The following is a 15771-nucleotide window of genomic DNA, read 5'->3' on the forward strand; positions in this document are numbered from 1 at the left end:
AGGTTTGAATAAAATGTCTGTCTTACACTAAATCCATTGCTTTGTAGTGGGAAATTAAATTCACTGTATATATAAATTAGAAAAAATCTGTGGTCTAAAGATGGATATATGAAATTTGTAATGTTTTAGACATTTCTCATCTCCACAGATTAAACAAAAGTCTCATTTTTAATTGAATCGTTGAACTTGAAACATGCCCAAATCAAAGCAATAACTTTAAGCAAGATTTTTTTTTTAATATTATTAAAATCATTGACATAGCATTCTTATTATGCATTTTATAAAACATGTAGAAGTATACAGCATAAGATTAAGAATTGTCATGTATATAAAGAAAAAAGGATCCTTTAGTTGAATATTTTCCTTCCGGAGAACATTTTTGTTTGATTAAATAATCAGTTGAGATTCCTTTCCAGGCTGCGCTGTTAGGCGATTGGATTGGTTTCTCTGATCAGCCACTCGAGAGCATCCTTACGACCCTGCCTCTCAAGTTCCGCCCCCACCACTTCTCTGCATTGCCTGTGGTAGTCATTCAACCAGTCCCGCTGCAGGAAACAAAGAGAATCACATCACAAAATGGGGTTTATTTTATGGCGCAAACAAAACATTCAGACAAGACCATGACCTTGTGCAAGTGCTTTTAGTTACTATTTCTATTTACTATACTAAAACAAGACTAGCATTGCTGCCTTGTAGATTATGGGCCCTGGAGCCCTGGGTTCAAGTCCTTGGGTGTTATCTGCATGGAGTTTGTATATTTTCCCCGTGTTCGCGTGGGTTTCCTCCGGGTGCTCCGGTTTCTTCCCACGGTCCAAAGACATACTGGTAGCTAAACTGGCTTCTGGGAAAATTTGCCCAGGTGTGAGTGTGTGCATTGGTGTCTGTGTGATGGACTGGCATCCCATCCAGTGTCCACCCTGCTTTAAACCCATTGCTTGCTGGGATAGGTTCCTGGACCCCATGACCCTGTTTTGGATAAAGCAGTTAGAAAACGGATGGATGGATAGTAAAACTAAGGCAGATTTTTGGTGCAGCCTTAAAGATGACTTGTTAGATTTCATCAGATGCTGTGAATGTATTCCGACATGCCAAGCACAGGATGAGACTTGAAATTCAATATAGGTGATGTTTGATTAGCTACCCACCACGCTTACTTATGAATTCAGGCAGGTTGTCATAAAAGTAACTCAAAGTAACTCACTTCCACATACAGTGTGCAATGATAGGGTAACCATTATAGGAGCACAAACAGAAAAACTGAATTGATATGCAAGCTGAGCCAAGGTAAACTGACTCAGAGATAAGTTAAAACGGAAAAACCTGTTGGTGAAAAGACAGAAACTGTCACTTCCTAAAAGTTCAGATTGCCTTTGCTGGAGGGGACTACAATGACATTCTGGTTGGATGAAAACTTCTTACCTCCTTCTGAATAAGCATGTCCGTATTTATCATTTTGGCTTGAATGGGGACGAGTGTAATTGGTTCAAAAGTAAGACTGCCTCTGTTTCTGTAGTTATACTAGAGGTGGGGGGAAAAACAATAAATATTAGGAACAGGTGCTTCACTGTATCTGAATGAAAAATGTTCACTCTTTATCATAACTCCAGTTAATTACCTTAGGTTTGGCAGCAACTACCAGTACAACATTTTCAATTCGCATGCCAAAAGATCCATCTTCATAATAGCCAGGTTCTGAAAATGTAAAGAAATATCAAACTGTGCTTTGAACAAATGAATATAAAGTCCCACAACACTTTACTGCCCTATTTCTGAATTGAAGCACTTTTTCCATCATAGAATGAAACTAAAGTAATAGTAACCATATGCTACATAAAATAAATATCAAACTATAATGTATATGAGGTTAAGTATGTCAGTAAACTTTATTAATCAGGCATTTACCATCACTGAGGATCATTCCCGCTTCCAGAGGTTCATCAGCAAAAGTCTTGTAACTAATTCCACAAGGTCCCTCATGGACATTTAGGAAACATCCTACTCCATGCCCTGTTCCATGAAGGTAATCCAGTCCAGATTCCCACAGTGCTGAGCGGGCAAAGGAGTCCAGGAGGTGCCCTGCAGACGAAAGAAGGAATTTTGATAACTTTTGATTTAAGCTACTTTTATCAAATAAATAAAATCTGGGAATTGAAACTGCACTTCCAAAGCCAACTGAAACATTGCTGTAATTGAAACTGGCTAATAACCCAAGAAAATATCAAATACAGATCAGTACTGAGACATTATGACAAAGACAGCAATATAAGAAAATTATGAAAGAATGGTAGATCTCTTCCATACAGTACAGACTGTGAAACCTCACAAGGCTTCTTAAAGCTTTACCTTATGGTTTGAGCAACATAACTCAGGACCTTATTTATCATTTACTGACCAATCCACACCCCAGTCCTTTTTTAGAATTGTTTTACTTCAATTCTTTTGTTAATGTGAGACAAGTGCAGATAAATACATGAAATTTATCTGGAAAGAAATAACGTACAGTAGGCTTGCCAATCAACCACACTCCTGCCTAGTAACATGATTTACTAAATGAATCCTCCATTATAGTTAATAGCATTACATAAAAGACTCGGAGACCGCTTCAGAGAACACGTCAGGGCTGTGAAGATTAAAGATCTCTCCAAGCCCATTGTTTCTCATTTCACCTCTGACGGCCACGACCACACTAATCTCTCCGTCTGTGTTCTCAAAGACGGTTTTCCGAACTCATACATCAGAAAGACCACCGAAACTAAAATTATTCTGCAGTTAGGATCACACATTCTCCCTTCCCTTAACGACAGATTACTGTTCTTTTAAATTTTCTCCATTCATTGGAAGTTTCATTTCACACCTCTCTGCACCCATTCTGACTTCACACCTCTTGATTGGCCTCTCTTTCTGTCCCCTGCTCCCGCCTCTCACTCCTCCTCCCTCCCAACCTTTGTTCTCCCGCTACTTTACCTTTGCCTACTACCCTGTCTCTCTCACACCTGAAGAAGGCTCCACGGCCGAAACGTTGTGTTCTCTTTCTTCTTTTTTTCAGCATGGAATAAACCTATTACTTGTTCCTTTACATAAAAGCATATGCATATCTCCCGGTTAACTAACCAATTTCACTTTATAACTTACATACCTTTGGTTCCATTGGGAAAAACAGCTGCACTCACTGCTATATGTCCCTTCAGAACATAGGTAAAACACTCCTGAAAAAAGAGTGGTAAATGGCAACTTTAAAAAAATGAGGGTTAAAAGGCTATTTCACAAGGAAACCATTCCACATTAGACTACAAGCCTACTTATAAAAACACATCCAATTTTGTACTAAACTGATCAAGCATCAAAGGAAGACACAAGGAAGCAGAAAAAGACAAAAATGGCCTCAGTTTAAATCAGATTTTACTGCACTTCATGAAATAAACAAGTGTGAATCCATAATTACTCTAATAATAAATGTGGAATAATATTTTTCTGCTGTTACAAGTTTTGTTTTGCTAGATATGACTCAGAGGAATTTAAGATATCCAGAGTACTTTTTCATAAGCTGAAGGTGTCCCAAAGTGCATGGTTCTGGTCACGTCTGTAGTTCCATCTCTGAAAATAGAGATAAATGCATATTGTACAAATACAGTTTGAGCCTTCAAAAATGAGGCCAAAAACTGTTTGTTTTTTTTAATTGGAAAGTGGTAAAAATACTGTATGTGGCCAAGACACTTTGATTTGATACTTTGAGTTTCACACAGTGTGTGCAAAAGCCACAAAGAAACAATTTGTGAGGAAAGAGTAACCAAGATCATTTTATACCATTTGGCTTCATAAGGTCATTGAAAATTATGCATTCTCAAGGTACAGCAAATCAAATAACTGTAATAAAAGTAGAGAGTGCTATCAATGGACTTCTGTCTCTGTAAAAAAAATCCTTTGGCATAGGTTACTACTTACTGAGCATGCACAAATGGTATTGCTCAAGAAATTCAAAAGATACATACTTGTACTGAGCCCCAGAGTCTATGAGGTACACCTCATTTAAAGAAAGAGTCCTGTTGGTTTCTGGGAGTGGCCTAACGAAGAAAAACAACTCAATTAACTACAATCTAATTCAGATCAAATAATTTTGCATTAGTACATAAAACACATTTCAAGAACTACTGTATGAGCTAACCCTAGTAAAGAATGGTCTAATGCAAGAAAACATTCTGAGATATAGATTTATACATATTTAATACTTTTAACAAACATTTTCGAATACAAGCCAAATATTCGTGTTCTTACTTGTAATGAATGATAGCAGCATTTGGTCCCACACTTGAAATTGTTGGAAAACTCAAGCCGACAAAATCTTTCTGTTCACTATATAAAAACATAATTGTTATTTCAGCATAAAAAAATAAAAATATACAAGCCCCACAGTCCTTCCAGTACTAGAGTCACTGTTTGTAGACTCACTTTTAATTAAGAGATAATACTTAAGTATATTAAGCTATTAAATTCAGAAGCCATTCCTAAAACTAGTTTAGCACTAGCAGTAGATGGAAAAGAAAGGAAATTTCTTAAGGTAGGACAGATAATGACAGAGAGAAATAAACATAACATACATTAGACAGATTAACATAGAAATAGGAATTCTAATGTGACCCTGATTTAGTATCACTAAGGAATTGTATTATTTGCTGTAACAAGTACCTAAAAACCTTTGTCTATTTCACTGCTTATCTTTGAGAATTCCACAAGGTGGCAGTACACTCAAAATAAAAAGCCATTTCTGAACTATCACTTTGACATCAACCTGTTAACTGAAAACAACTGTAATCTAAGGGGCATGATGTGTGCTCCTGCGTTTCCCCGAGAAACAGGCAAGACTGCCACCAAATAACATCTAGATATTCTATTGGACACTCTACAGTTTCTTCAGTGCAATTTGTACATTACAAGCCTAAAATGCATCAATATTATACAACAGGAGTATTGAATGTCTCCGTCTTATGACACATTTGCCCCATTGAACCTAGGGGAATAGAGATGGGACAAAGAGCTTTCCAATGATTCCAAATTTCTGACCACATGTTAGGCAAGGGAGAAAAAACATCTTGGGGTTTGAAAAAAAGATCACTTCCACCAGCTCTGAAATGAGGAATAAAATGTGATGAACAGCAAATTACCTGCGAAGTTCTTCAGCTTTGTCAGCAGCTGATATTTCTGTCACTGTGCCTTTTGGAATCTAGGAAATAACAATTGTTAATAATTTCAGCTTCAGCAATGTGGTAGCTGTTCAGGTTGTTGGTCTGTCAAATCAGTGTGGGCTTAAAAGTTGTACAGTGTGCTAGTTTATCATTTTAAACAAAAAGAAAAATCCATACCTCTTTTTCCAGCCATGCAAACAGCTCACAGAGTGCAACAGCATCTTTAATCTAGAAAAATAGATAATTTCCATGTTTTACCAAACATGCAAATTTAAATACACTTTTAAGATGCGACCCCATTTTATGATGCTTTGTCCTGTACTTACATGTGCCATTTTCATTCCTTCTATTTCAGTAGAATTCTTCACTGCTTTGGCAAGGCATAATGGTGTGCATGGGATGGGGGATCTGTGGGCCTGAAGATGGAATATTTAAATCCACAGTTCATTTTTCAATAAATAATTACATCCTATTAGAACCTTTCCAAACATTATTCAGTCATTCATTCTGAACAGACAGCAGGGAAGCACAAATCTAAGATCACAGACACTCCTTTAAACTCCTATCTGGAATACGTTACCTGGCCATTTTGTGTAGGCTGATGCCCTGGCTTTCTTTAAGAAACCGCAGGATGAGGCCAGATCAGTACTTTCTTTAGATCAGTAATTTACTGATCAAGAGTAAGCAAGAGTGAGATCGGCTGAACGGTCTCCTCTTAAGCCAGAGGACACAAATGGAAACTACTGTACATAGAAGTGCAGTGCTTTTAAAAAAAGCATCGATAGGAAGCACAACTCTAAGGGCTGTGGAAGTGTGAAACAAGCCACCCAGCCAAGAGGTTGAAATTGATGCTTTGGTTTCTGTCAAGAAACAGCTGGTTAGGATCCTTAGGTCAACTGACTACTGAAAAACAAAAGATGACTCAAATGGCTTTCACTAGTTTGTTACCTTCTCCTTTATCGCTTTGCTTTACTCTTACGCAAAAGTCGTAAAAGTAAATGAGAAGGCAGTGAAAGAACAGGAAAACACTAGACCATATCAAGCTGTACTGAAGCACTTATCTTCGAGTGGTGCACACCTTTGGGATGGCCTGTGTCAAGGCACAGCTGGCTTTGTCACTGATCCAGACTTTGTCTTTAGGGCCCAGAGTGGCACAGATAGCCTGGAGCTCAGAAAACACAGATTCGTAGGGGGAAATCTGGATGCTGTACTCTGTCTTACAAGAGGGGTCCAGATGCAAGTGCTCTCTGACAGCTGGATCTACCATTCGGTTTTGATCAATGAAGAGCCTGGTAAAAGCACAGATATTACAGTTCAGGGGTGCATACTCCATCCAGGTGTAAGGTAGCCACAAACAGCAGAGGAATCAATCTATAACTTACATGTAAATACTACATAAGTCCAGATTCACAGTGGTACACCTGAAAGGATGTTTTTAAATTAGCTTAAATAAGTCGATTTTACAATTGAGGAGGAGGTGTGACAATTTCTTGTACTTTTTTACATTTTAAGGGGAACTGCAATGCCACTTTTTTTTTAATCAGCATTGATGAGTGCATTTCAAACCACCACCATGAAAGTAAAATGTACAAAGTAAGTTGTAAAATCTCCAATTTATTTCACAAAACAGACTAAATTTCCAGGTACATGCAGCACCATATTCTGTGATTCAGAACGAGGCAATAAAACTCCTAGTGACATGAAGTGGCCCTATTACATTGTAAATGAACAAAGCTAGTGAATACATCTCTTTTAATACAATATGAATATTGCTCTCGACCTCGAGATGGTTTTGCCAACAAATACTACTAATTGGATAACTCTGCATGCCGATCACGTTAGAACATTTCTGAGGTGAAATGTCTGCTGCACAACCTGTACTTATTTGCTCGTACATCACATTACATTAGTCATTACAGTGACTAGCGAGCAGGAGGGAAAAACATCACAATTTGTACAAACCCTCACTCTTGCCTCTTGTGGTGAGACCGGAGGTTTGTGACAAAATGTAGACCATACAGTACTTTTACAAAATTCACAATTTTGTGCTTAATTCAGAAATTATAAAATTTGTGATATTGTCAATTAATTTTTTTTCTTACTGAAATTTAATAACCTGTCAGAGAAATTGGAACTGCAGTTCCCCCTTAATTTAAAAGTAGATATATACAAGAAAATATTTTTGACACATGAAAAAACTACTATATCAATTTCTTTTTCTTCTGTTCAATACTGTGTATTAGGTGTTTGTATATTTTACTAAGCGAAAGATAGGTCAAATAGCTTCCATTAAAATCATTCCCAAGGATGAATTTTACTTGCACTGTAAAGTTCAAACAGGTATCATCCGAAACTTATGTGCACATGCAAAAATCACAATACAGTCATTTAATCACACCACTGGCACTAATGAGATTTTACAGAGTAATTAGTTATTTGTTAGTATTAGAAAAACTAATTTATCACATTGTAAATAATATGCATACTAAAAATATCTTTATGTACATTAACATGTACAGATACAGTTCTATCTCGTTGAGACAAGTACTTTTTCTCATTTTACAGATCAGAATTATATATAAATTAAGCAAATCACTTCAGACAGAAAAAAAGATTCTATTTGAATTGAAAAGATGCAATTTTTTCTGCTCTTATGTCTGATTTACCCACTTGTATTTGAAAATCACCTTAGCACATTTTGTTTTAATATTGCGTATTAAACAGCATCCTACAGAGTAAATAACGAATTGATTCTTTCCACTGCTAGTATGTTTTATTTAATTAGAACTTCTTCGTTATTCTATTTCATAGCAAGAGGTGGTAGCTCCATTAATGCCTGAGGAATGCAGCAGAAAATGAACCTGGGTTATTTAATTTCAACCTAAAGTCAGAAATTACATTTCAAAACAAAACTAAAATTAAGTGGCAATTTAAAGGTGCTGCTGTAAGAGAAAAATATTAATCTCACGTGTCTACCTTCTTCATAATAGTTTTTTGAGGGAAAAGGTGGGGTTATTATTTGACACTGTGGTTAAAAATTTAAATCCTTTGAAATCTGGCAATGGCACTGAGAGTGGACAGTGATCAGGCACTTCTGTGATGGCTGTAAATGTAAAGTACTGATTTATTATTTCCATGCAAAAACACACTTTACCTTATGGAGCTCATTCCAACAATGGCATAAGCAAAAAAAACTGGATTATACTCGATGTCAGAACCACGAAGGTTGAAAAGCCCTGAAGGGAAAAAAAACATAAATGTTACACGTCACGTATTACCAAAGCATTAATCTTTGAGACAGAAATGCCATCTTCACAGGAAGCACTGCTACGAAGGTCTTAGTACCATAGACCTTGCTTAATTGTTCATTCATTTCAATCATAAAATCCAATCTATAAAAGCTTGATACATAAGGACCATCTAGGTCTGGGAAAACATCTGCTACTATGCTCTGCTACTAAGTACTTATGCCATTTATGTTATTTTGTGACATAATATTTATAGGTTGGATAAACAGGATTAATACTTAATCATCATGTTTTAAAAATATTTTGTTTTCCCTACTATTCACAAAAGAAATACTATGTAAAACTACACACAGCACAACAAATTCATTACATACAAAAATTAAAGTTTGTTTTTAAAACTATTTTCAGAGTGGCCACCTGAGGAAAGCTCCCCTGATATTACATCACACATACTTACATGCAATTTCATCAAGCGCTGTTACAACAAACCAGGTAATTCTTCTTTCAGACATTTTTGTCCGCAGTGCTGTAACCTTATCCTTCCAGGTCATACCTACAATTCAAAAGAACATGTTTATTGTTCTCACTTTAGGTACATTTGGACATCTGGTCGCCTTGTGTTGCTTCTAAGAAGAAAGAAACATGAGATGACCATTTTCAAAACCTCTAAATGTGAATAAAATTCACACTGTTGCACAAAGCCATAACATAATTCACAAATTACACTGAAAGTAACAACATCATTAGCTCTAGCTATGTATACTTACATCCCATTTTTACTAGCGTGCAAGGCAGGACTCACCAGTGTAGTTCAATCCCAGAGTGATTAATGCTGAATTGGGTCTTGCTGGCCGATCTACCCAAATGGCATCAATGAGATTTTCTTTAACTGCAACTAGTGTATGTCCTGCACTAGTCAATGCCTTAGACATGGTCTTCCACTGATCTGAAACAAATTAGTCAGTTTAACAGATTAGTATGAACCTAAGTCTCCAAAGATACTTACAGTTTGTATTGCACTGAAAGAGACCTGAAGATATTGACTTATTGCTTCTATAAACTGTTTGCTTCCCACAACTGACCTGCTGCTATTATCCAGGGATCAACACCAACTTTGGAGCTTTCAGGAAGAACACTTATTAGCCAGTCTTCCTGAGATGGAGTTTCCTTTAAACCTGCATGGGTAATAGAGTTCATCTGATATTATTCAACATTTTAAAAGCGATAGTGACATGTTGGTAAAAAAAAAAATCAACAATTGACAACTAATTTTTTAACTAAAAACATCCAACGGGCCAGGAATTCCCATGATGTAAGTAGAATGATTCTAGCATATTATGTTCTGAGTGACTCAACCTGTAGAAGTTTATTCCTCAGAGCTGGTTGATCTCTTTAGTCCAGATCTTCTTTATTTGAGCCTGGGCTACGCACTTACCCAAGACCTTACAAGTGGATAAGTGCTACCCCTGTAGGCTGGGTTTGAGTAAGACACACAACACACAACTAGATAACAGAGAATGTGGGACCTGCCACTTATCTCCCTGTGCAGTGCTCTTAACTGCAAACTGACTGTTGTATGGCAGTGTGGCGCTCACAACATGAAGACTTATGAATGGCTCTGAAATACCCTAATTTGATTACACAGAACAGGTGTTGCTGTAGTTACCAGAATCATAATTGATTGACAAGCAAAGATTACAATTTGAAAAGGTAAAAAAAAATATTCCACATTTTAAAAAGGGATAAAGGGAAACTCATACCCATCTTCATTAGTGTCCAGTTACTGTCCATCTGCTGTCCAGCTTGTAAAAAGTAACGGCCATCTGTCCACATGGCTGCATGATGCTCCGTGATAATTGCAGTGCCTACAGAGAAACGCCACTTCAGATAATATACAACGCGTGGACAACAGATTTATCATTTTCAAACATAAACACCTATACATTCACACAGGGTATAAAAAAGAAGCAGGCCCCTGGACAACTTTGCTATTAGAAACAAGCTATCAACGTCTGCATGGCCTTCATTCATCTTTAACCTCTCTTACGTTCCTATTGAGAATCAATAGTAAACTTGCAATATATTGTACATGCAGCTTATTAACCATCTTAATTCAAAATAGTGCATCAAGTTTAATATAGCACATTTCAAATAATTTAACTAGAATGCTTCTGATAACAGAAGGGTTAACTCATTTGTTTTAGGGCTTTACCTGCAGACCCATTAAATCCAGAAATAAATTCACGTCTACAGTCACAAGGCGCAATGTATTCACTCTGCAAAAAACAGGAGACAGCAGAGAAAGAAGGAAAGAACATATTCTAATTAGGAGGTTTAAGACCGTGACAGCCTATATGATCAGCTACTTCCTTTTCACTACAAAGGAAAATAGATACTAGCAAATAAGGACCTACTGTTCGTTCCATTAGCTTAAAGGGAAAGAAGTGCCACATACAGTAATATGCCAGGGTTTACCAACTAAGTCTTCCTGACCCCCGTGTCTGCTGGTTTAGGTTCCGAGTCCTTGATTATTATGTAGACCGTATTGCTCTAATGAAAGGTAACGAAAACTACTTTCCATTATTTATATAATTCTGTCTAGCAGTCGAAAACTCCACACATTCAGGGATCCATATTTCCCTGAATATATTTTTGGAATAGCTGCCTTTTTTTTTTTAAGAGCACAATTTAATATGATTATTTTGTTCTAATCTCTAGACTTAATTGTCAAGATACTGTCTCTGCAAGAGAGCTTCTTTGTCTCAATTTTTGAAAAATATTGAATAATTACAGTATATATAGTCCTACAGTACATAGCCATCTAGTTTGCAATTCACACTTGTTTCCAAGACTTGGCTCATATTTACCACTCCTGCACAAGGAGAATGAGAACTGGAAGTAATTTCTTCAACACAGACACAATTCCCTTGATACAGTATGCATCACAGATACTAACATATATAGGGAGACTTCTCTGAGGGCAAAGTTCTTGTGCCATGTGTCCCCAAGATGGCTGTCATTTAAGAAAATAGTAGACCTCGTGCGACATCTAAGATGTGCGCTTTTCAAACTACAGACATCAGTATTTTAAAATCTTCTGACAATTTGTTCACTAGGCCTTTCAAATCACAGGTCTGAGTAATCAAAACAGATGAAAAGTACATTTCCACTGGAATATACAATGATCAATATAAATCAAGTATCTAACCACCTGGTGTGCATCCCCTGATGGCACTATGTAAGCTTGAATGGGCTCAACGATATAGCTGCTGTTTCTCATTGCTTGCCTCAGCTGCCGAAGCAGCTCAGTCGTAATCTTGGGAGACATCCCTTCACCTGTAGAGATGGAAGACGTTAAATATTAATAATCAAAGTCCAGTCATACACTACAGCTTAACTCAGCCCTTGCCCCCTAATAATTATCTTTTGAGATCACAAGATAAAGAAGGAATAATAATCTAAAAAGCGTACATAGTATGAGGTGAAAATAATTATGCCAACATCCATCCATTTTCAATTTTTATTGAATACCTTAATTTGAGGCAGATGTTGGCATAATTCACCATGGCCCTAACCAGGACAAGCAGACTGAAAATGGGTGGATTTCAGCCTAATTATTTTCATCTCATATTATGTAGGCATAATGACAAGTTCATAGGCTGCAAAGGTACAAATAAAGGTTTATTCCATGCTGAAAACAGAAGAAAAGAAACACAATGTTTCGGGTATGGAGCCTTCTTCAGGTGTGTGGAGTCTTTGTTTGTTAGAAGAAAAACTTGTGCCCTAAGTGGGAATTGAACCCAGACCTCCGGGGAGGAGAGACATCCACCAAACCCACAGTACAGTACCAACACACCACCCTTCACACCTATAGAAGGCTCCACAGCTGAAACATTGTGTTTCTTTTCTTCTCTTTTCAGCATGGAATAAACCTTTACCTGTTCCTTTGCATAATGACAAGTTGTAGATAAAAAGCATGGCACCATGCATAAGCTTATTTTAATTATTAAACTGATTTAGTTTTTAAAAAAAACTAGCACTTTGTCAGCAGCATGCTTAGTCTTTGTTAAGTAAATTAACCAAGGCTTTTAAATATCAATGATCATTTTCACACTACATGTTCTAATCTCGCCAATCCCATTCTTTTTATACCCTATAAGTTATTTAAATAACATAAAATAAAGTTTCTGCACTTTATGCCAAGTTTTAATTGGCAAGATTGTTCAAACATTCCTTTGACATTTCACTCCATCTCTTTCTCACAGGTTCAAGCTGAAACTAAGCTGAAAAGCTGAATCCATCAGAATCAATGTTAGCATAAATTAGATACACTGTATATGTTTCAAGATTAGGCAAACTGATAATTTAAAAGTACCGTGTAACCCAAATAAGGTAAACGTTTCATATTATTGCTTTTATCACAGTAAATAATTATAGTACATTAGTCTTTGAAAATGAAAAAAATCAAACAAAAGCTGTTTGTTTTCTACTTCCTTAACATCTAAAGAAATTCTGCAGTGCCTTGTGTTTTAAAAATAACTATAGCTAATCATAGCACAACAAATGTATTTTAATAAGTCTGCAAAAGTGCAAAAGAGATGTGCAAAATTAATTTACCTTGACTCATTCTCTGAACTGAAGTGTTTAAATAGTCTGGATATCTGAAGAATAAAGGCTGTTCTGCTCTTTTGCCTCCGAGTTTGAAGGTTTAATGGTAACTGATTCAGCATTTTTCAAATCTACAGACAGCCACAGTTAAAGATTGACTGCGTACTGTATCACTTTTTAACTACAGCTCAAGTATGCCAGGTTTTTTATGATATGATTTATTATGCAAGTTCATATAAAGCCTTTGAAGACTCCTGACCAAGTTTTTACACTTGACAGGAAAATAAAAATTGTGTTTGTTTCTTGTTTCCCTTGTAAGCACACTGCCAGCTATACACAAAATTAAATAGGCAATTTGCCTATGGTTTGCACAAAGAGTGAGTTAAGCCTAACATATTATTTTACTGCAAGTACTGTATATGCAATGATGATGTTTTAAAAAACAGAGTATAGAATAAGCATTATATAAGGAAGTATTTAATTAAAGTAATGGCCATTCACAAGTATTCACAAGATAATCAACATACACATTCTGTATACTGTATGTTGATTGACTAGAAAATAAAAACTGGGAAGATATTGGAATGGACTATTACTCATGATTTTAAGCCTCAAACCAGTACTATATCTTGGTATGGTAACACCAAGATATTACATAAAAAGGAGACAGTTATTATTACTTTAAAAACAAGTATTAAGTATTACTATACTGTATTTAAAATTATGTTTTATTGTGTTGGCTATATACTATACAGTGTATACAGTGCCTTGCAAAAGTATTCAGACTCTTCACATTCTCTTATTTTAAAGCTTGGTGTCACGACATATTCAAGTAACAATTAAAACCTGTTATATAGACAATCTATTTCACATATTCAAATAGAAAAAACAAAAAGATTTTAAATAATAAATATGAAAGAAAAAATGAAAAATCAGGAATTTATTTGCCACAGTAAAAGTATTCAAACCTTTGCTGTGGCAAACCTAAATTATATAATTTTATGTGAATAGTGGTTCTCCCAATTTAGAAAAATAGTTTTGACGTTTCCTTCATCAAGTAGTGAATTTCAAGCAAAGGCTCAACTATAAAGACCAAGAACCTTTTTAAAGAAAATCAAGGATAAAGTCATTGAAAAGCACAGATCACAGAAAAGGTACAAAAATATTGAAGCCTCTGAACATCCCCATGAGCAGAGTCAACTCAACCACCAGGAAAGAGAAGGTGCACCATACCATCCAGACACTACTCAGATCAGGGCCGTCTGTCCGAATCACACCGCTCTGTAAGGAGGATTCTGGGGAGGGACATCACTGTGAGGCCAACAACAGCTTTGAAATAGCTATAGGGTTCAATAGCCAAGGTGGGCCTGTATCAGTCAGCAATATCACATGCACTCCACAAAGCTAGCCTGTACGGCAGAATGGAAAACACATATTACCAGCATGGAGCTCCACAAACCCATTGAGTGATCCTGCACAAATGTGTCAAATGGTGCTGTGGTCAGATAATATAGCCAACACAATTAACCATAATTGTAACTTTTTGATCTAAATGTGAAGACGGATCCAACACAGCACATCTCCCAATCAACATCATCCCTAAAGTAAAGTAGCATCGTGCTACAGTACAATCAGGCTTTTTCTCAGCAGGGAGTAAAAAGTTTGTTAGGACTGAAAGAGAAATAGATGGAACAAGCAAATTACAGTCAAGATTTGAGGAAATCTGTTTCAGTCTGCTGAATATTTAAATCTTGGCTGAAAAGTCACCTTTTAGCACGATAATGATCCAAAGCAGAAGGCCAAAAGCTACACTGGGGTGGCTTAAGAATAAAAAAGTGAACATTCTGGTTTTTAATATAATATTACTTAACAAATTGTATGCGTTGTTTTGTAATATAACAAAATGGGACACAATAGAGTAATTCTAAATACGGGAAAGTACTGTACATATAACCGTTATTAGGACGAATTCCTAAAACTACTGGGTGTAAAATACAAATCAGTGTCATACTTCAGGAGCTAGATCACGGTTAATAAAAGAAGTGTACTAAAATTTTGCCTCTCATTAAGTCCACGTTTACACTTTAAGCTTCATACATAAAGGTTTATGAAAACGTAATAGTTTTGCATCACTAAATTAAATTGGTACTGCGGAGACTTTTTTAGTTATACAAAATTTATGATCATAGCTTCGCCGAATCTTTGAAACCGACAGTGTCAAAAATAACGCAGCCCCTTGTTGCCAGCTTCATACTACGTAATCCTGCAAAGTGAATACAAGAGTATGTAGTATTTACAAATTAAATCTGAATGTGTAAGACAAATAATCGTCTCTAAAGAAAAAGGAACTCTATAAATGCAATTTAAAAGTTATTAAAGGGTTCCTACTGAGAAATAGGACTGTCCCTGGCAACATAAATGAGAGATAATTACAAATCCGAAAACCCCAAGTGGGATATGACGGTCAGCACAATTGTTTTCCTTAGCCTACGGAATGCGTGTGTTATTTTGAATGATCTGATGAAAGATCTCTGTTCATCAATTAATTTATACGCTTAAATTAACTTCATGATTTCTACCTGCTTTGTTGCAGTTGTTGTGCTTGGATCGCTGTAGTTCCGTGTGTTAATATCTGCATCTGGAAGCTGCCATTTCAGCAATGACATAGAAGCCCATGTGACCAGCCAACCCAACCACTCACGGTGTCCGATTTGCCATCTCCCCAGGACAGGGGC

The 15771-nt window shown here is 36.3% G+C and overlaps 1 protein-coding gene across 2 annotated transcripts; it reads right to left on the bottom strand.

Moving 5' to 3' along the window:
* Positions 1 to 211: 211 nt before the first annotated feature.
* xpnpep1 (X-prolyl aminopeptidase (aminopeptidase P) 1, soluble) lies at positions 212 to 15771 on the bottom strand. Of its 2 annotated transcripts, none has more exons than XM_088635730.1 (20): positions 15616 to 15771; positions 11640 to 11764; positions 10641 to 10704; positions 10189 to 10293; positions 9511 to 9603; positions 9231 to 9374; positions 8886 to 8981; positions 8335 to 8416; positions 6259 to 6469; positions 5507 to 5596; positions 5358 to 5408; positions 5160 to 5218; positions 4273 to 4350; positions 3990 to 4061; positions 3534 to 3594; positions 3137 to 3206; positions 1903 to 2076; positions 1616 to 1692; positions 1420 to 1518; positions 212 to 545 (listed from the first exon to the last, which is right to left on the bottom strand). In XM_088635730.1, exons 2-20 carry the CDS (start codon positions 11754 to 11756, stop codon positions 426 to 428), a joined length of 1863 nt encoding a protein of 620 aa, XP_088491856.1. In that variant the 5' UTR covers positions 11757 to 11764; positions 15616 to 15771; the 3' UTR covers positions 212 to 425. The 2 variants fall into 2 exon arrangements, with proteins under 2 accessions (XP_088491856.1, XP_088491855.1); XM_088635729.1 differs by lacking the exon at positions 15616 to 15771 and adding an exon at positions 13046 to 13194.

Source organism: Lepisosteus platostomus, chromosome 6 (assembly GCF_059453375.1).
Source record: "Lepisosteus platostomus isolate fLepPlt1 chromosome 6, fLepPlt1.hap1, whole genome shotgun sequence".
Taxonomy (NCBI): domain Eukaryota; kingdom Metazoa; phylum Chordata; class Actinopteri; order Semionotiformes; family Lepisosteidae; genus Lepisosteus; species Lepisosteus platostomus.

Excerpts from the sequence above, each read along its gene's own strand:
- xpnpep1 (XM_088635729.1), bottom strand. Across the intron at positions 8,417-8,885 it reads AGCGCTTGATGAAATTGCAT|GGCTTTTCAACCTTCGTGGT; the intron begins GTAAGTATGTGT and ends TTTTCCCTTCAG. Across the intron at positions 1,519-1,615 it reads TAGTTGCTGCCAAACCTAAG|TATAACTACAGAAACAGAGG; the intron begins GTAATTAACTGG and ends CCCCACCTCTAG.